The sequence below is a fragment of the Camelus ferus genome, chromosome 17 (assembly GCF_009834535.1).
Source record: "Camelus ferus isolate YT-003-E chromosome 17, BCGSAC_Cfer_1.0, whole genome shotgun sequence".
In the NCBI taxonomy this organism is placed as follows: domain Eukaryota; kingdom Metazoa; phylum Chordata; class Mammalia; order Artiodactyla; family Camelidae; genus Camelus; species Camelus ferus.
In genome coordinates, this window is record NC_045712.1 from 34,651,697 (window position 1) to 34,672,258 (window position 20,562).

Consider the following 20,562-nt stretch of genomic DNA (forward strand, 5'->3'; position numbering starts at 1 on the left):
AGCCGGATAGGGGTGCTCGAGGAGCCCCGAAGGGAGCCCCCACCTCCTTGGAACACCGGGTCTAAGACTCAGCCTTCAGGAATGCTGGTTCGACACCCATCGCCTGTTACCCTCCACCTACTCCCTAGCTCGCCATCGTGGTGTGCCTTTGATCTAATCGAAGAAGATGGATGCCCCCACTTCAAAGACTGGCCAGGAACCTGAATAAATGTCCCGGGAGCCGTAGTTGGTGTTAAAAGGTGAGCTGTATTCTTTAAACCCTGCTCTGGGTATTCAGGCTAAGTTACCCAGAGTTCTGAAGGCTTTTTGTTGCTGCATTGAAATGATCCCAGTGTCAGGAGACAGTTTATAAATGCTCATTTTTCAAGAGCAAGAGGAAGATACATCTCTCCCCTTGACTTCCTGACCAAAAACTCTCTGCTTTCTGTTAAACTCAAAAAGGATGATTCTCTCCCATTCTCACAAAGCTGAAAAACTGACACCTTCACCTTAATAAAAGAGTGATTTGACAACTTTTAAATCTCACTGCAAACAGTTACCCTGGAAGGCTGGAAGAAGAGAGGTCTACCCAGTTGATTCCTATATCCACAGTGCCCAACTATGATTAAAAATTGTTGGATAGAGGGCTTCATGCTGTTATGACAACCTGCACCACAGTCCTCTGTGCGGTCTGCCCAGCACCAAGGAATGTATTGCCAGAAGTACTGTTTGCCATCACTTCCAAGTCTGATTGATACTCCACCTCTGTGGCTACTGTACCTTATGGGAAGTCAGAATCTCCCATACTGCCTGTTACTGATGACCTACAACATCAACTTGGTCTGTATCATGCAGTGCTCAACATTCTGGTTGCACCATCCAGGGGTTCTTGTGAAAATAGATACATTTGCTCTGCGAAGAGTCCATTTAGTGTTTTCGAAGTAGCCAGCAACATTGCTATGGTGCACATGCGATATCTGTATCTGCACAAATGATGGTCCACGTACACTTGACTGCAAAGGAGGGTCAAATTACCACACAATGCAAGTGACACATTTCTTCAAGAATCTGATTTCATGCTGATTGTTCTACCTGGAGCCATTGACAAGATCTCCAAGTTCTGTGAAGCAAGTGACAGACTCAGAGACAGGGACCTGTCTCCCCTATGCTGAGGCAGTCTCTCACCTGGAAGCATTCCTTGTTGCACCAGCAGCATTCCTGAAGCTTGTCTTTGTAGCCCTGCACCATGCATTGGGAAGAATTTCTACAGTGAAGAACTACCATGGTGGCAAACCCGTAACTGGAGGACTGAAGGGCAGAGAGCCTTCTGGATGCCTAGGTTCAATATTCAGGATCGATATTTATTATTATTTTAGAAACCCTTTATATGACAATGTAGGGGAGCTCAGATAGATTTTTAACCTGTTTTCAGAGTGGTATAGTGAAAAGATAATAGAGTCTGGAATCAGCTGCTTAAGGTCCACCACTTAATGGCTTTGTGATCTTGAAATTCAGTTTTTTCATCTGTGAAATGGGAAACCTCTTCCTCATCTTCCTCACTTCCTTCCACAGGATTTGTGAGGATCCAGTAAGGTAACAGCTATTAAAGCAGCTTTATAGCTTTTAAGGTTTTCTACCAAAGTAAAGGTCTGTTAGTAATTGTTTCTTCCCAGCTACTGCTAGAAGAAATCTAACTATTCAGCAGATAAAAGGCATTTACTGCACAAACCAGATTGTAAATATTCCCTGAAACAAAAATAAAATTGTCCATTATTCCACTACCTTAAGAAACCAGACAGTGACATTTTTTGGTATATCTTTCTTGTCCACAGACAATTTTTGCCTAGTTGCAATTTAAAGAAAATTTTGTATTTTGTTTTCTCTTTCAAATTATGACAGGTGTTGTGTTACCATAGTGTTTGTTCATAATTAGCATAAAACTGCTCTGAGTGGCTATACCCCCATTCCCCATTAGCCATTCCCCAACTGTTGAGATTTAGTTATTTAAAAAAAAATAGATAATGCTGCAAAGAACTTTTTTTTCTTTTTCAATGATTTCCTTAATTAAATATTTAGGTCAAAAGGTTTTCAATTTTTTACAGCTCTTGCTATCAATTTATAAATTGCCTTCTGAAGAGATAATGCCCGTTTACAGTGTAACCAGCCATTTACAAGTTTATCAATTTCCCCTCAGCCTTTTCATAACTAAGTATTATAGATAAAAAAAAAGTTTTGTTCATTTGATAAATGCAAGGTTGGATATCACGTCACGTTGTTAATAGGCATTTGTTTAATAATTTGTGTTTAGTGTGGTTTAGTCGTCTACGCCCAGATTATCTTGGACACAGACCGCATTCGTTTGGAACACCTGTGGGAAGGGGTGTTGCGTGACCACGCGCCCCCTAACGACCATAACAGCCAGTGACGGAGGTGAGTGGTGGGTGGGAGATCTTGGCACTTGCGCGCTCCATTCTCCCAGCCGACATTAAAGCCATGGTTTTCACGAGCGTGGGAGCTCAGCGGGGACGTCCCCGAGGATGTGACAGTGCGCAGGCGCACCACAAGGCCCTTGGATTCGTGGGTGCCGAGGCTGGGTGTGGGCCGGCGGCGCAGGCGCACTGGCGGCCTGGAGGGTCGAGGCGCATGCGCAGTCGCTCTTCCTTAGGCAGCAGCCATGGCGGGACAAGAGGACCCGGTGCAGCGGGAGATTCACCAGGACTGGGCGAACCGGGAGTACATTGAGGTCATCACCAGCAGCATCAAGAAAATCGCAGACTTTCTCAACTCGTTCGGTCAGCGGGCGAGCAGGGGGAGGCGGGGAGGAGGGAGGCCCTCGGAGGGCACTGAGAAGCTTTGAAGGGAACTCTCCGGAGCCCTGGGCTCCTGCCGGTTTTCGTTTCCTCCTTCAGGCCGCACCTTCCCCCTCTCGCCCTGACCCTCGGGCTCCACTGGGAGGCCCTCTGGGGTTATCCTGCTCCAGGCTGAACTCCTCGGCTTCTTTGCCATCACCCTGGATGCATTAACAAGCTCTTCCTTTTCCCAGACACGTCAGGCAGCCGCATCCACCCTTGGCTTCTTCTCTTGCCTTTAATCTGTCCCTTCCTCCTCTGGGTTCCGCTTCCAGTCCTCACTTGGCGCTCAGAGTGCACCTTCCAGAGCGCAGCATGGCCGTGTCACTGCCCTGTAAAGACTTGAAGGTCCCCCATCTCCCTCAGGCTCCAGTCGAAACCCTTTAGCGCCTTGCCTTTTAGTGGCCCCTTCGGCCGCTCTCCCGTTGGTCCCTTCCCGTCTCCGTGTGTGCGGTGCTGAGAGCGGTAGGAGGTGAGGGGCAGAGTAAGGGCCAAATCGTGTCAGGCCGTGGAGATCTCTGCATTGCTAGTGTCTGATCTAGCTGACATTAGGTGTTCTGTCTGCTTCTAGCAAAATCTTTTCTAGGCATGGCCTGCTCGTGACAGTCTGAAATTCTTTCCGCGTTATTCCATGTCCTTCTGGACAGCAAGCCGGGAGCTGACTCCTACTTAGGTTCTTCAGGAGTTTCTTTGAGAGAACTGGGCATAAGGTAGACTTTCTTATGCCATCGCAAGGTGTGGGGTTACATCTAGTGATCTTTTTCCAACCGGTGTGCTTCTGTTCCACCAATTCAGCAACATTAAGCAATTAAGATTAAGTAGGGGAATGTAAAATAAGTTTCTACTGTATAGCACAGAGAACTATATTCAATGTCTCGTAGTAACCTATAGTGAAAAAGAATATGAAAAGGAATATATGTATATATGTATGACTGAAACATGCTGTACACCGGAAATTGACACATTGTAAACTGGCTATACTTCAGTTTAAAAAAACGGGAAAAAAAGATTAGGGGAAATGGATATACAAAAAAAGCTTTAAAAAGGAATTATTTTCTAGCTAGAGAACTGGTAAGTCTGACATAAAGGTAACAGAACAAGTTTTGTCAGAAAGCATAAATAAGAGAAAAAAAGTAGATCAGAGTACAAGGCTGTCTCAGGCACCGTCGGGGACACAGAATAAGAACCACTTCCTGCATGTAAAGAATTTCTATGTTGAAGGTGAAATAGTGACAGCTTTAGAACAAAGCAGAAAACTGTTTTTGTCTTAATATATTTACATACAAGATGTGTAGGGCTAATCTTGATATGTCTTGGTAGGGTGGATTTCCTCGGGATGGGGGTGAGGGTAGTATTAATGAAGACTGACAACATCACGATACAGGAGTTTATTAGACAAAGACCACCAGGCTGAGGAACTGGATAAATCATAAGGATAGACTTGATACACTGTCTTGACATTGGATGACTCAGGATGAGCAAGTGTGGGATGTATTTTCCCATTCTAAGCCCTCAGCATGGCTCCTCAGTCCTGACGTGTTTCTGGAATGCTTGATTGTGTTGATGATGGTGCGGAGATTTGATAGGCATTTACTTTGAGGGGGCATCTGGAGCTCTTTGAAAATGGCAGCAATCCTACAATTCTCACCCTTACCACAGAGTCTGTGTAGGCCATGTGCTCTGGAGAGGGACCTGTTTTTCCAGGATACCCAGTGACTTTCGGAACAGCTTTTACCCTGTGATTCCAGCTGGCGAGAGTAGCTCTTCGTGGTTTTCTCTTTCAGCGCTGGAGGACCACCTGAACCTGAGGACACACAGCTCATGATGCAGCAATAACATCCCAACACTAGGCCTGTTCTGTACTTTGAACCGATGAAGTTTCTAAAAATGGATTGTTAGAGATGATGGCTTTTTGTTTTTACACCTTTTTTCCCCCGACTCTAAAGCTAAATAATAATGTGCAGAGAAATGGAACCAAAAAAAAGTAAAAAAGAATGTGGCTGTATTTAAATCTCAGTTTTCATACTTAGCCAACAAATAACAGCTTGCCTGTTGTGACTCCAGCTGTGTGTCAGATGCTGTGAGAAAGGAATAAATAAGAGTAAATGGACACAGTAAGCACTTCTGAGAAATTCAGAATTTTGTTGGAGAAATAAACCCTGCAGAAACAATTTAAGAGAAAGATGGGGTTGATTTTTGTAGGTGAAGGTTGTGTGCAGAGTTAAGAGAGGGAACCGTCTGGTGACTGGCATTTGTTAGCAATGCTGGTGTGTGTACACCACCCAGCACCTTGCTGAGGACGGCTGGCATTTTCAGAATGAAATCCAGTGGTAATGTACATGTAAATGCGTCATGGTTTCAGATTTGTCCAGCTGCTGAGTGCTTTCCCAGTGTGTTGTTTGAACCAGTACATATTTGATGGGATCTGAAATATGACTGAAGTTTCTCGATTCAGCGTTTGAAGTTTTCAACAGTGCTTATCCCCGTGTGCCAGTAGCCTAGTGTTGTTCTTGGGTTTTGATTCATCACCAGATCGACAGAGCTCGAACAGAACAGCCATCCAGGAAGGACCCCTCCCTCTCGCCACCCCACCCCTTCGTGTTGCTGTGTCTCTTGTTTATGGGAAATGACAGGTCGTCAGTGATAACATTCATGCCCTTACTGATAAGCATATAGGATGTGCCTTTGAGCTTCTAAAAACGAGACTGAAAGAGACTAGGTCCTGTTGGGCAGTCCTGGCAGTGGCAGTCTATTCAGGAAAAGGAGGGCACTGAAGTGCTTCTGCTCAAACTGGACCTGGGAATTAGAAGAAGCAGCACTAGTGGATAAAAAGCAAGATTAAATAGAAGGGGAACAATGTCCAGAAGAGGCAACTCTGCGTAGAAGAGGGAGAGTTCTGTCCAGCTGGCAACGACCTCTCGGAGGTCCAGCTTGAACTGAGCCTTAAAGGAGAGTGTTTAGACAGGTACAGTGAGTAAGATTTGGAGTTGATGAAATGAAAGTGGAGGCAAGATCAGGGTTTGGAAGATCTGTTAAAAGGGTGCCAAAGTGCTTTTGCATAACATCCAGGGAGGGGATGAAAAGGAAGGTTATGAGCTAAGTGTGAAATCACCGAGTAGGAGACTGTCTGGGAGAGCAGGTATTTTAAACTTGAGCAGTGAGGATTATTGAGAGATGACTGAACAACAGTTGGAGGAGGTAGTGGAAATAATTAGCAAGCCTGGAAACCTTTTTCTCCCGGATCTTGAGAACAGTTGGAGAAAAAGTAGTCAGGTGGTTTCTGTTAAGAGTCGTTTGCAGGGGAAAAGGTATTTTAGAGGAAGTTCAGGTTTCCTTTTGGGTGGGGTGGGAAAAGAGAATGGAAAATGTAGAGGAAGAAAAGGAATTCTTTGCCGATAGAATGTGGGCTGCACGGGGTATGTGATGTTCTCCGTGTTTTCTCTCCTTCTGGAAGGCCTGTGCAGGGTCTGATGACACATCAGGTACCCTCCTCTTGGAGCAGCAGTGGTGACGCGGCTTCTCTGGGCTCCGAAACACCACCCCCTTCCCTCCTCCTCAGGGTCTGCTGCTTCCTTGGCCTCTGCTTTGCCTCCCCATCGAGATTTTCTTCCTCTTGTTATTTCCCCTCTTTTCAAACTCTTGGTTTGCCTATTAGCAAATGGCCATCTGCACAGCCTTGGTGTATTAGTTTTCCATTTTATATTGCTGCTTTAACAAATCACCACAAATGTAGCAGCTTAAACCAAATGGATTTATTATCTTGCAGTTGTGTAGATCAGAAGCCCAACACTGGTTCACTGGCCGAAACCCTGGTGTCGGCAGAGCTGCCTTCCTTTCTGGAGGCTGTAGGAGAGGAGCTATTTCCTTGCTCATTACGTGGTTGGCAGAGCTCAGTTTCTTGTGGCTGTAAGACTGAGATCCCTGTTTCCTTGCTGGCTGTCAGCTGAGAGCCGTGCCCAGCTTCTGAAGGTCACTTGCATCCCTTGGTCTATGGCCACCTCCCTCCATCTCCAAAGCCAACAATGGCAGGTTGAGTCCCTCACACTTCAAATCTCTCTTTTTGCCACCTTTCTTCTGACTTTCACGTCTACATTTACAGATTTGTGATTAGATGGGGCCCATCTGGATGATCCAGGATCTCAAGATTCTTAACTTAATCACATCTGCAGATCCCTTTACCGTGTAGGATACATTGTCACAGGTTCTGGGGATTAGGGCATCTTTGGTGGGGGGCATTATTCTCTGCCTCCCACACTGGGCAGGAAGTTAAACAGATGCCCTCTAAGCAGCTGTGCTCCTAAGATACTTCTCACCTCGTCGCCCCCCTCCCCTGCTGTGCCCACTCGCTCCCCTTTGTGCTCTGCACGGTTTATCATCGCTCCTCTTCGTCTTCGGGGCTGTGTGTGTCTGTGTCTGGAACAACATCGATCCTGAACACCAGTCTTCTTTTACCAGATATGTCTTGCCGTTCAAGACTCGCAACACTAAACGAGAAATTGACAGCTCTTGAACGGAGAATAGAGTACATTGAAGCCAGGGTGAGTATGATGGGCGGGGGGCTTCCTTGTGAGGCAGGCAGTGGCCGTGCAGGAGAGAACGCACACTTCACTTGTTGCTAACAAACCTTGGAAGCAGAAATAGGCTTAGAGAAGTTAAGCACCTTGCCTGGATTTAAACTTTCTGGTGGGACTCTGAAGCTGTCATCTTTTCTACCACTCCCAACTACTTAACATATAAAATAAGACTTTTTTTAGGCCCCTCTAATCCCCTTTGTTTATTTATTTTATTATTTTTATTTTGGGGGGGAGGTAATTAGGTTTACTTAATCATTTATTTTTAGAGGAGTTACTGGGGATTGAACCCAGGACCTTGTGTATGCTAAGCATGTGCTCTACCACTTGAGCTATACCCTCCCCTCCCTCTCATCCTTTTGAATTTATCTAATTGTCAATTCTCCTTTGACAGGTGACAAAAGGTGAGACCCTCACCTAGAATCGTGCCACACTGCTGCTGGGAAGTTGCTTCTACAGAACACAGGCCCACGTGGGAAAAGCCCCAGCAGCCTTCAGCTCCTTCCTCTCTCCTTACAGAACAACAGGGCTTCTTCTTGTTTTTCTTTTTTTCAAAAATGTGGCCTTTGGGCTCTGCCATGTACACCCAGGAGCGTGAGGTGGCACGTTGGGAGGGGGCCAGGGGAACTCTCGGCAACAACGTTAGTCGTTTTTACCTTTTCGGAAACATTTTGCAGAACTACTTGTCAACGTATTTGAGGCGCTAAGAGCCAAAAGCCTGAGACTGTCACGGTCCTCCCCACCTCTCACTCTCCCTCTCTCAGCCTTTCTTTGCAGCTCTCATCGCCTCTGCATTAATTCTACAGTCTTTGTCTCCTCCCCACCTTTGGCCGGGGATGGGAAGCAGTCCTGGCTGAGACCCTCACACCCCAGCAAGGTGGCTGCCAGAGAATGTTGTTGCTAACACACCAGTTTCTTGTCCTTTGGGGGAGGTCAAGTCCAGGCCCCCACTTGGCTTGAAAAGTTTTCAGAGTTTTCTTTCTGTCATTTGGGGTGTCTTTGCCTCTCTTATTTCCCTAATAAACTCCTCAACTTTACCTGACTGCTGTGATTGTGGTGGGGAGAGGAGCAGAGATTGGGCTCACCTATTCCACTGAAATCTGACGTGTGAGATTCTTACCCTAACAGGAGACTTTCAGATGTAGCTGTTTGATCGAAGCCTAGGTGGCGTATCAGCTGGAGCCCCTGTGTTTGGACTTGGAGCTGACAGATTCATCCTGGGAATCATCTGGTCATTCAGCAGACATTGACCAAGTACTTACTATGTAGGCATATTATGTTCCAATAAAAGATACAGTGTTGAATCGGGCGTGATGCTTACAGTCTATTGAAATACCAGCATCCACACAGTTTAGCTGCAATCCAGGGCAGACGATGAGTTGTATAAGATACGTGCTAAATGTTTACTTCTTTTGAAAAGCAGATCGTTTAAACAGAAGAGTAAAACTTCTCATTCTAGCATCAAAGCCTGCTAGATGTGCCAACCTCCTCCTAAAGGCTTAACTCCCATTTAGAACTTACATTTTAGTCACCTAGAAATCATTTCTCCCTATTTAAGTCATATTAGCCACTCACAGTCTGGCTCAAGCCAAACCTCCTCCAGAAAGCTCTCCTGGCTTTACTGTTTCATTTGGTGCTGCCCTGTTAGTCTTCTCATCCCCTCCCATCCTGCCATGCTAACACTGCATGTCAACCCTGGATTTGATCTTGTTCTCTGAGCGTCTGCATCCTGCAGCACACGTGAGCGCCTTTTCCTGTGTTGCTTAGCAGGGTGCCCTGCAGAAGGCAGGCAGTCAGTAAATAGCAGTTGAACTGACTTGCAGAGCTCAAGCTGCTCTGCACTCTCATCTTTTTAGATCCCTGTTCTGGTCTTTGAAAGATGATTTTAAGTACCTTCATTTAATACTGTGATCTTACAATGGAAACAAAATTGACATTATTTACTTTAGTAACTGCTGTTTTTGAAGATAACTGAGCTCCTCTGAGCGCTTTTAACAATCGCTTGAATTCACTGTTCACATTCTCTCTCCTATCCTTTCCAGGATAAATAAGCACTTCTGAAGTTCAGGTTTTCGATTTCCTGGTGCTCTGCAGTCAGTGTGACAGACATTTATTGAGTTCCTGCTATATGCAAGGACTATAATGAGAAAGTAATGGGGGCAAAAGAGGTGGTGATCTGGAGAGGGAGGAGAAGCCCTTCCTTAGATAACATGCAAATGATAAAAATTTTATGGTCCTGTAGATACTCTGTTAACACTGGTATCACAGTACTAATTCTAAAAAAGTGCACTAAATGCTGTGTTGCTGATGGTAAGCTGTTGGTTGTAAAGAGAGCAACTGGTGATGTTTGGTGTGGGAGCCCGTGAGCCCAGCTTCCGCTGGCAGGCGACTCCTCCATCCCACCCGCTTTATAGAATGAGCCTCGTCTCGCTCAGGGATGTATAACTAGTATTGTCTGGAGTTTATTGAGTGTTGCCGTGTGCTAGTTTGTGTTCTTAATCCTCAGGCTCTGAGAAGTAAGCATTCTTATCTCCAGGTCATAGGTGAGGAACAAGTTTAGAGAGGCTAAGGCTTGTCCGGAGTCATACCAAGTAAGTGAGGGTGCTGGGATTTGGACCTAGACCTCCCTAACTCAGACTGCTCTAACCATTCTACTTCCAAATGTGGTATACCCAGATCTAAAGCTTACTTTTCTCGTTCCTAGTTCAGTGCTGTTGGATAGTTTTTAAACTATCACACGCCTGTGTTAGTCTTACTTGCCTCTTCCCCATCCTTCCTTTAGTTAAGGCTTCGTGGGTTTTCCTTGCTGTGTCCGGCAAACGCTGTTTGCGTTGATGTCTATGTTGTCTGGTTTCTCTTCTTGCAGCTTCATTTCTCTGAAGGCTTAACTGTGTGTTGTATTTTCTGGAAGTCTTGCCTGAGGAACTGAACCAACTCTGGCACTCCCGTGGCTGTCTCTGGGTTATAGATGCTTCTGGAGCCAAAAGCAGCAGCTACATCCCTCTTCTAAAAGACTGCATTTGGTCAGGCTCGAGAAGCTGAGATTTTATTCTCACGTCATACACGTCTTTGCTCACAAGTCATTTCAGTGCATATAAATGGTGCTATGCTGAATCACCATTTCTCTCATCCCCAGTCTGTCATTTCAATTGATGAGAGTTCTGTTATACTAATATTTCACCCTCACTGAGGATAAAATTATATTTTACATTTTAATCCATGTTTACTAAATCATTCAGTCTTTTTAAAAACATAATGTCTCATCTTTTTATAACAAAACTAAGATGTTGACAGGGTAGCTGTTTTGATTTGAACTGTAAGGAGACTAGTGAGTTTCGGAGAGGTTAAATACTGTACCCAGTTTTTCTGAATCCAAATCGTTCTCGGTGATCTCACCATAGTGAATAAAAACTACCCTGGATAAAAGAACTACTGAAACTCAACAATAAGAAAACAGGCTAATCAAGAAATGGACAGAAGATTTGAACTGACACTTTGAAGACAAAAGGATGGAAAACAAGCTCATGAAAAGACGCTTTAACTCACCGAGGAAATACAAATTAAAGCCTCAATGAGGTACCACTATCTGATCTATTAGAATGGCTAAAGTTTTTGAAAAAGAATGAAGTTCTGATAGTAGAAATTTCACGGAAGGATGTGGAGGGACTGGAACACTCAAAACATTGCTGACAGGGATGCAAAATGACACAGCCACCTGGGGGAAACAGTTTGGCAATTTCTCATGAAGCTAAACATGCACTTACTGTGAGTCTCGGCGACCTCACTCCTAGATGATTCTCACCTGAGAGAAATGAAAAGTTATGGTCACACACACAAAAAAACCTGTATGCAAATATTTACAGGAGCTTTATTCAGATTGCTCAGTGTCCCTGGGCTGGAGCACACAGTGGAGCTCCACTTGGCAGTGGAAAAGGATAAACTGGCGATGCATTCTGCAACACGGATGAATCCTAAATGTACTATGCTCAGGGAAAAGGCAGACTCAGGCTACATACTGTATGATTCTATTATATTCCAGACTGTCTGGAAAAGGCAAAACTGCCAGGACGGAGGACAGGCAGATGAGTGGTTGCCAAGGCTTAAGTCCAGGAGTAGGGTTGATCACACCTTTTTTGTGGAGGGAGTGGTGGAATATTCTGTATTTTGATCGAAGTGATAGTTACATGACTCTGCATTTTGTCAAAGCTCAGCTCTGCACACCAAAAAGAGTGAGCTCTATGGAAATTTAGAATAAATTTAGGAGAATAATAGCCTGAATAGATAACATCAAACTCATGACAAACTCATGAGGAGGAAGGAGGGAAATGGGGTGAGGATGGAAGTTAAAGGGGATTTTAGCCTTATCATTTATGTTGTCTTAAAAAGTAAAGATAACAGAATGTTGTTAATTGTACATGGTGAGCTATCAGTGTTTGCTTTATAACTGTAATTCTTTGTGTTTTTTAACTGGTCAAAATATAAACAAGGCAAAATGTGTCCTAAAAGAAAATTCTGAAAAGACAAAAGTAGAAGGGAAAAAAATTCACCGGTTGTCTTGAAAATGTGGGTTCATTTTTTTCTATTTCTGTTTGTTTGGTTTTGCGTTAGTGGACGGTGTACTGTAAGAATAATATAGCCTGGGGCTTTACTGTTACTTAGAATACCCTAAATGTGTTTTGCTTCTTAAATGGTATCTGTAAACATCTGCAGTGATGTAGTATCAATTTTAAGGCCTGTGAGTATCTCAACAACTGTTCTCATTTTAGGAATGTAGACATTTCTGTAATATTAAATTGGTTTGTTTCACCTCAGTATCCTGGGAGTACAAGTGAGGGTACGTTTGCATGAATCCTGTGAGTTATGATGGCTCTGAGCCCTTTACTTGTGGATTTGATTGAGAAGAGCTGCCCAGGAGTGTAGCCAAAACCAAAAACAAGCCTATCTGCTCCCTTCTTGCTATTTCCATTAAATGTTAGGGCTGCAGTGCTGGTCTGTAGGCATAAATATTTGTCCCTTCTTGGCCTGGGCCACCAGGTGAGTTTTCATCCAGGCTGGATATTTGTATGATGGGAGATGGGAAGGGAAGACTCTTAGTCTTTATTCAAAATTCATCTCAGATGTTAACCCCTCCTGGGACAACTTACCTGATTCTTTTCAGATCAGTTAGTCACCTTCCACCTGCTCTTTTATAACCAGTAATAAAACATGTCCTAAATCAACTATACTTTAAACAAACAAATCCCATGTTTTCCCAGTACCCATTTTGAGGGTAGAGACAGTGTATTTAACTCGTCTTTATAAATAGTAACTGCTGCTATCTGCAGTGTTGCTGTGTGCCGGCACTGAACACTTTCCCACTTAATACATACTTCTGTGACATAGGTACTTACTAAAAATGCCAATTTCAAAGATGAGCAATTAAAGGCTCAGAATTTAAAGAGTTTGGCCCAACATCACATATCTGAAGCTAAACCTGGAATGAGATCTCAGGTGGGTGTGTATTTCAGAGGGCACACAGACTGTGTTGTGAAAGTTATTCCCTTTTTGGTTTCCTTTCCTCTTTCTGATTATGTCCAGGAGAAAGCTGGTTTGACGACCATCGCTTGGTATGTAACAGCTAACACTTGGCTGGCTCTTTTGAACCAGGAGAGCGAATGCAGGCTCAGAGCCGTCACAGACAATAGATAAAATTTAGTGAACTGTTGTTTTCTTTCTTAGTTCTTCTGTAGTCTTCTACAGCAAATGATAAAGAATCTCCATTGATGGTAGTGATATAAAATTTCTTCTCTAATTTCTTGCATATGCATCGAATAACTTTGAAAGGCAGTACAAAAAACCGGTGACACTTGTTGCCTCCAGGGACTTTCTAGGCGGCAGGGGGAACTAGGATAAGAGGGAAATTTTCACCTTATTCTACCTTTCTCTACAAAATTCGGATTTTGTAATGGAGACCAGAAAAGTTGATCAGTGAGAAAATTATTAAATCAATAATAGCGCAGATGGTAGGGAGAATATGGCAAAAACCATGAAGGTCTTAAGAGAATGAATGAAGTTAGGGAAACGCTGTGTCAAAAACGTACGAGAGGCAAGGCATCCCATTTATAGGGGAATCCTGGCGACAGGGTAACCTAAATTCACCCTCTGCCTCAGCGTGGACTCGGCCCCAGGGTTAGTGGATCCATCTGCGCACGCGCACAGCCTCAAGCAGGCCATTTCTCGGAGGGTGTATTCCATCCCCAAAGGAGAGCGCGAAAAACGTGCACTCACGCCTGGCCGGGGACGCGCACGCACGCACGCCCCGCCTCGCCCCGCCCCGTGCGGCCCGCGAATCCCGAGGCCGAGAGGCCCGGGTAGGCTAGGCTAGGCTCGCGGAGGTAATACCCCGGAAGGCGGGGAACGCGGAAGAGGCCGAGGCAGGCGCGGAGGAGTCGGGCGCGGAGAGGGTGATGGAGGCCGGGCCGCCGCGGCCGGTGCTGCGCTCGGTGAACTCGTGCGAGCCGTCCCAGGTCATCTTCTGCAACCGCAGCCCGCGCGTCGTGCTGCCCGTGTGGCTCAACTTCGACGGCGAGCCGCAGCCCTACCCGACGCTGCCCCCCGGCACGGGCCGCCGCATCCACAGCTACCGAGGTAGGCGGGCCGCGGCCGCCCCGGTGCCGAGCTGTGCCCAGCGCGCTGCCCAGCGCTCTAATAACAGCGGTAGCGGCGGCACGATCTCACCGAAGGAGGGAGATTATTGTTCCCATTTTATGCTCGAGGAACTGAGGCCCCGGAGAGGCTGTGACAGATCCAGGTTGACATTAGTAACCTGGACAGCATTATTCTTCATAAGACCGAATACTTTTGCGTTTGATGTTGGCCCCCGCGTGTATTCCATCCCTCACGCTCGTTTGTTCAGACCGAGAATGGGAGAATCCCGCATTCTCTGATGTGCCCACTGGGCCGCGTCCGCGTGGGGTCCCTGCCTTCAAGGAGAACGTGGTCCAGTGGGGCAGACGAGACAAAAGCCAGTGTCATAATTGCTGCGATAGGAACTGAGCACAGCGGGCTCCTCTCTCCCAACGTGGTGTTTTTGTACCTTCTCGTTTTTGAGAAGCACAGATCTGAGGAGTTGGTGACCTCTCTCCTTTTGGTTTGCAGCATTGGGTGGGATTGGCAGTGCACACACACGCTTGGCTTTTGCACCGCGACATCAGAAACGGCCTGGGTTTTGGAGCCTCAGATACTTGCTCCTCTGCTTACTGTCCCTGTTGCCTTGAGCTTTTTCAGACCTTTTTTCTCATCGGTAACTGGGTCTGTTGTGAGGACTGAATGAGATAACATTGAAGTGCTTTGTGTGGTATTTAAACAGAATGAGAGGCAGATATTTCAACGTCAGTTTGGGGAGGTGAAGCAACAGGTGTGCGGCTGCCTAACCTCTGCTTGTCCTAACAGGTCACCTTTGGCTCTTCCGAGATGCAGGGACATCCGATGGGCTTCTGGTTAACCAAACTGAACTATTTGTGCCATCCCTCAATGTTGACGGACAGCCTATTTTTGCCAACATCACACTACCAGGTACTGATGTTCCATCCTACTTTGTAAAAATATAAGGCTGTTACAATACGTAGAGGATAGGCCACTTGAAAGAGCCAGGCCCTTACTGACTTGTGCCTGATGCTAGGCAAGGTATCCAGCTTTCTGCGGCCTAGTCTCTACTGTGGATAAAATGGCAGTAATTTACTCATAGGCTCTATGTTAAATTAAGATGTCGTCGTGTCTCCGAAGCTCTTTGGGCTTACCGGAGGTGGGCTAAATTAAAATACCTGATTGTAGAATTTAATGCATTCTATTTTCCTGGCCTCAGAGCAGAATTATGCCCTGGAGTCTCAGGAGAAGAAAAAGTATACAGAATGAGATATCGTGGCTTGTTTATGACTTCTGGTGTTGTGTCTTTTAATGTAATTTAACCCAGTCAAGCTTCCATTACCAATCAGGGGTTAAAAAAAAAAAAAACCACCACATCGAACATTAACTTCATAGCTCACCATTTGTTTAAAACTCAACTGATCTTGTTAGGTTGAACCCTAAGAAACTGATGATCTTTGGGGTTAAAAAAAAACCCCAAATACCTGCAGCTTCATAAGGTTCAAATTACTATGTGTACATAGATCCTGTTTTAAGGCAGTGGGTATGCATAAATGAGCACTGATGATGTGAATTTAGGCAATGTTGCCTTAGAGAACACCCTTAAAGAGTAAGTTCCCCAGTGAGTTTAAAATAGGATTTGAGTTCCCCCCAAATCCAGTTACACATTCTTTTCGTTATCAACTGCTGTGTGACAGCTACCCTCAGACTAGCAACAGCCTTTTTATTTGTTCAGAATCCTGCAGTCTGGGCTAAGCTCAGATCGGTGGTGGTTCTGCTCGCTGGTGGTCACCGGTATGGCTGCCTTCTGCTGGTAGGTTGGCCACGGACTGGGCCTCTCTCCCTTGTCATCTCAGGGCCTGGTCTACTTTGTGTGGTCTCCCCTGCTAGCCAGCTCAGGGCTCCTGAGAGCAAAAAAGGTGAAAGTTGCCAGGCCTTCCTAAGGCTGTGGCCCAGAACTGCCACAGTGTCACTTTGCCCACATGCAGTGGGTTAAAGTGCATCCCAGGCCCAGCCCAGCTTCAAGGGAAGTTACTGCACAAGGTCGTGAGTACTGTGAGCTGTCCCCTGGGGCCATCACATTACACTCTGCCACATACCACCACACGCTCACTCTGCCCCAAGTGAGGTCCATCTGGAGCAGACGTATTTGCCAGTGTTGGGGAAGCCTCTTGCTCATCCCCCCTGCACTGTTCCCGGGCCTGAGTCTGCTGCTGAGATTCGGTTTTCTGCCCTCACAGTGTACACCCTGAAGGAACGGTGCCTCCAGGTTGTGCGCAGCCTAGTCAAGCCTGAGAACTATAGGAGACTGGACATCGTGAGATCCCTCTACGAAGATCTGGAAGACCACCCAAATGTGCACAAAGACCTGGAGCGGCTGACACAGGAACACATTGAAAATCAGCGGATGGCCCAGGAGACTGAAGGGTTGGATTGAAATTTGCACCCCTCGGTCTCAGCTTTGGACGATCTTGATCTAGATATAGGACTGGTCACTCACTCTCGGCTTCAAGGTGTCTCATCCTTGGAGTAAAAATGCTCCATTGTTTGAAAGAAAGTTAACTGAGCTCACTGGGCATTGTGCTTTTAAGGGCAAAATGTAATTTAATGCCTCCCCCTTCTTGAAGTATTTATCAAGGGAAGGTAGTTGCATTTTTGCCTCCTCGTGAGTCCAGAAAGTTTTCTGGACTTCAGTGTGAGTAATTCAGTGAGAATCGCAGCCTATTCTTAAATTGTGAGAAAACAGTGGCATCTGCTTTCTAGTGCTGTATTGTGGTTGGTGATGTGTCCACCTCCGGCTCGGAGAGACCAAGGTGTCCTTGAGCCCGGACAGACCCCAGTGCCTCGCACATCCTGAGCCTTCAGTCAGTGTTTGTTGAATGAACAAACTAGTGGATACTTGGGGAGAAAGTGTTTAGAAGTCTTGACATCTTTTTTTTTTTGAGGTGAGGAGGGTAGTGGGGACCTTAAAGTGTGTACAAAAAACACATGTTTTAAAGGGAATCATTTTTCTAGAGAGCAGTTTTTAAAATTTTCTAAATTTTGCGCTTCTCTTGGTCCACTGTTGCTGCAGGGCCATTTTATTTGTTTTTAAACTGGGATTAGCTTTCTGTAGTTCTCGTGATGATAGCTTTTTTGAAACCTGATATCTACACAGAAGATAGGAGAAAACAGCTGTCCCCTGGTTTCATCATAGTATGAAGGAGCTACCCCTCTAAATAGGTTTTTGCCAAGTGTGGGTATTACTGTTTCTTTTTGTAAACCCATGACATTTTGCTTGGTTTAGCAGTTTTCATCAGGCAGGATCTGGTGACACTGCACCTGACGGGAGGAGAGGACGAAGCCGTCCAGCCTCTGGGAGGTTACTGCTAACACGCGGTAGATTCAGAGAGTAGCGTGGAATGCTTTCTAGTTTTATACGTGTACAAATCCTTTCATATGTGCTGGACTGAAAGTCATTAACTCAAATTCAATATTTCAGTCAGGCATCCTTTTTCGGTAACTAATAGTTAAAAAAAAAAAACAAGAAACCCCCCCGACAAAACTCCCCAGTAGAGAACATTTTGAAAAAGACACAAAAATAAAGGGAAGAAAAAAATTCCAAGTAGGTACACTACTTAAATACAACCACTAACTTGACATTTTGAACTTTCAGCCTTTTTTAGGGCTTTTGGTTGGCTTGGTTTTACATAGTTGAGATCATACTGAATATACACTTTTTGTATTCTACTTTCTCATTTAACTTTATAACTTAAATATTTTTCCATGATGTTATTATAAGCTCTTCATAGACATGAGTACAGCCTTCCTTTTATAAATAATGTTGGGATATTTCTTGGCATCTTTATTAGTTCCTGTGCTCTGATATCAGAGTGAAGTGAATGCAGCAAATGCCTTACAGTTTTCCCACCTAATCTTACTCTCCTCTTCCAACATGCAGCAGATAAGTTGTCTTTTTGTTTTTTCTTTTTTTTCAGCCCATGGTTGTGTTCATTCCGTGACACACCTCTCATCTTTCTGTTGAATTGCCGGGTAGGGAGGAAGGAATGCTGGCATACGAGACAGCCACATGGGTTCTCAAGTGCATAGGATGGGAGATTTAAGGAGGTTGGCTGGTGCTGGATTAGTTCAACGTTGGTTTGATTATTATTTTTTTAACCTGTCTCTGTGTCAAAGTGAGAGTTCATGTTCCTGTTAAAACATGTAGTTCGAGTACTGTATTTTTTGTGTTGTCCAAGGAAGACTGAAAACCTGTAGCATGTATGTATTCTTTTGAAATCTTATGAATGTATTAAATGTATTGCTCTTAAGAGACTGTTTGAGCTCATCTATTTTGAGTTAAAAAGGAAAAAAAAAAGCTTTTCTTGGATACATTAAAAGGTGTTGAGTAAAGGAAATAGGGTGTGGTGGTGCGTTTAGCCGGGCTCTTGTCTCTCTTGGAAAGGTGTGAGGCCATGTTTGTTGAAAGGCTTAAGGTGGGGCAGAGTGGGGGGGGGGGGTGAAAAACACAATCTAGCTTTATTTTCTGACCCTTATCTTTCCAACCTAGATTATGTAAAGCTTTGCTTCTTTTAGCTTTATTTTTCTTGTAAAAATGAAATATCACTGTAAAAAAATTTAAGCACTACAGAAAAGTGTTAAGAAGGAAAGCCATTCACATTGGGAATTAAGTTTTTTTTTTTTCCCCAGGAGAATAGAACCAACTTTAAAAGACACTTCTCTAGGGTATAGCTCAGTGGTAGAGTGCCTGCCTAGTATGCACAAGGTCCTGGGTTCCATCCCCGGTAACTCCATTAAAAAAATAAGAATAGAAAAGACACCTCCCTGAAGAACATATGCAGACGGCACCTAAGCATATGAAGATGCTCCACATCATATGACATCAGGGAAATGTAAATTAAGACAATAGTGAGACACCAGTATTCACCTTTTAGCGCGGCTCAGTCTCAGCTGGAATGCACCTCACATTCGACAGCAAGGGGATGCATTCACATAATACCAATTCTTTAGTGCGCTCGGCACTTTACAGTTTATCCCAAGAATTTGGGGGTCTGTTTAAGCTCCATAGGAATCCTTCAGAGTGGGTGGGGCAGTGCCCAATTTACAAAAGAAAAACTGCAAACTGACTCAAAGAGCTGGGCAGTGGACCCATATCCCCATAGGACCCCAAGGCAAGTGGGAGCTCTTTTCAGTAATAATATCCATGGCGGCAACCATTTTTCAAATACACTCTCTGTGCAGGGAAGACTCTGTCTAATTGATTTGATCAATATTTGATGGATCCCTGATAAATCAAATCAGTTTATAATTGTATAGTTTGATCTAATCCACTTCTCTCACTCACAACTCTACGCAGTAGGCATGACCAGTCCCATGTTAAAGATGTGGTAAGCGAGGCTTGGGAAGTGAAATGAGTTGTCCAGGGTCACCAAGCCTGTTAGTGGCACAGCTGGGACTTGGCCCCAAGGCGTCTTACTTTGATTTCAGTTTCCTTCTTCTGCAGCCACGCTCCATAGTTGATGTTCACAGCTGCAGAGAGATGCTCTAGGTGCTTATCTGTCCTGGATGATGTTGCCTCACTTCTTGGAACCCATTTACTTCTGTGTAAAAAGAGGATAATAATATTTCTAGCACAGGCTTATGAAAATTACATAAAATGATTTATGCAAAGCACACTGTGGGTGTAGATAAATGGTAGTTATTGCATGAAAGAGGCGTTTGTAGCTAATGGTCGGACTAATTGGGTTCAAATCCCAGCTCTGCTACTTTGTACTACTTGTATGACTGTAGGCAAGTTATTGGACCTCTCTGTACCTCAGTTACCTCATCTGTAGAGTGGGGATAACAATAAGGTCATTGTGAGGAGTAAGTAAAATAATCCTGAAGTCTGCACAATATAAATGCTCAAGAAATACTAAAGGTTACGTTCTCCTCCTACTCTATTCAATAATCCAGTTTGCTGCCCAGGTCCTCTTACCATATTCTGCTTTCCCTCAATAATATTCATCACTTTGTAAGACAATGAATAATGCCACTCCCACTGTCTTTTATGATATAATACTTTTATTCCCAAACATTATTCATAACCTTCTATAGTACTAAGTTATTGACTTATTTAGCATTTTTATTGCTTATTATGTGTCTCCCTCCAGGGCAGGGATTTTGTCCTTTTTTCTTCAGAGGGTCCCCCAGCACCTAGAATAGTGCCTGGCACATATGAGCTGCTCGATAAATATTAGCCATTATAATCACAGTCTATCCTGACCACCCTGTTTAATAGAGTCCTCCCCGGCTCGCTCTGAACTCCTGATTCCCCTTAAAGAACTTTCCTTTTTCATTTTCACAGTAGCACTTACTACCTTTCAGCAGTCTCTGTAACTTACTTAATATATTTATTATTTATTGCTGGTCCCTCCCCCCAGCCCCGTCTAGATTAAGTCCCATGAAGACAAGGACTTTTGTAAGTTTTCTCCACTTACACATCTCCCCACACCTAGAAGAGTGACTGACACATAGTAGTTAAATAATAGGCTATCTGT

The 20,562-nt window shown here is 44.6% G+C and overlaps 2 protein-coding genes across 3 annotated transcripts; both read left to right on the top strand.

The window, feature by feature from the left end:
* The first annotated feature begins 2,612 nt into the window (after nt 1-2,612).
* BRK1 (BRICK1 subunit of SCAR/WAVE actin nucleating complex) lies at nt 2,613-8,708 on the top strand. 2 transcript variants are annotated; one of them, XM_032458943.1, is made up of 4 exons: nt 2,613-2,771; nt 7,284-7,366; nt 7,794-7,803; nt 8,528-8,708. In XM_032458943.1, exons 1-4 carry the CDS (start codon nt 2,654-2,656, stop codon nt 8,542-8,544), a joined length of 228 nt encoding a protein of 75 aa, XP_032314834.1. In that variant the 5' UTR covers nt 2,613-2,653; the 3' UTR covers nt 8,545-8,708. The 2 variants fall into 2 exon arrangements, with proteins under 2 accessions (XP_032314834.1, XP_006173393.1); XM_006173331.3 differs by having other exon boundaries at nt 7,794-8,703.
* Nucleotides 8,709-13,742: 5,034 nt separating this feature from the next.
* On the top strand, nt 13,743-18,335 carry VHL (von Hippel-Lindau tumor suppressor). The gene is made up of 3 exons (XM_032458944.1): nt 13,743-14,026; nt 14,831-14,953; nt 16,264-18,335. The coding sequence occupies exons 1-3, from the start codon at nt 13,846-13,848 to the stop codon at nt 16,458-16,460; spliced, it is 501 nt and encodes a 166-aa protein (XP_032314835.1). The 5' UTR covers nt 13,743-13,845; the 3' UTR covers nt 16,461-18,335.
* The last annotated feature ends 2,227 nt before the right edge of the window (nt 18,336-20,562 follow it).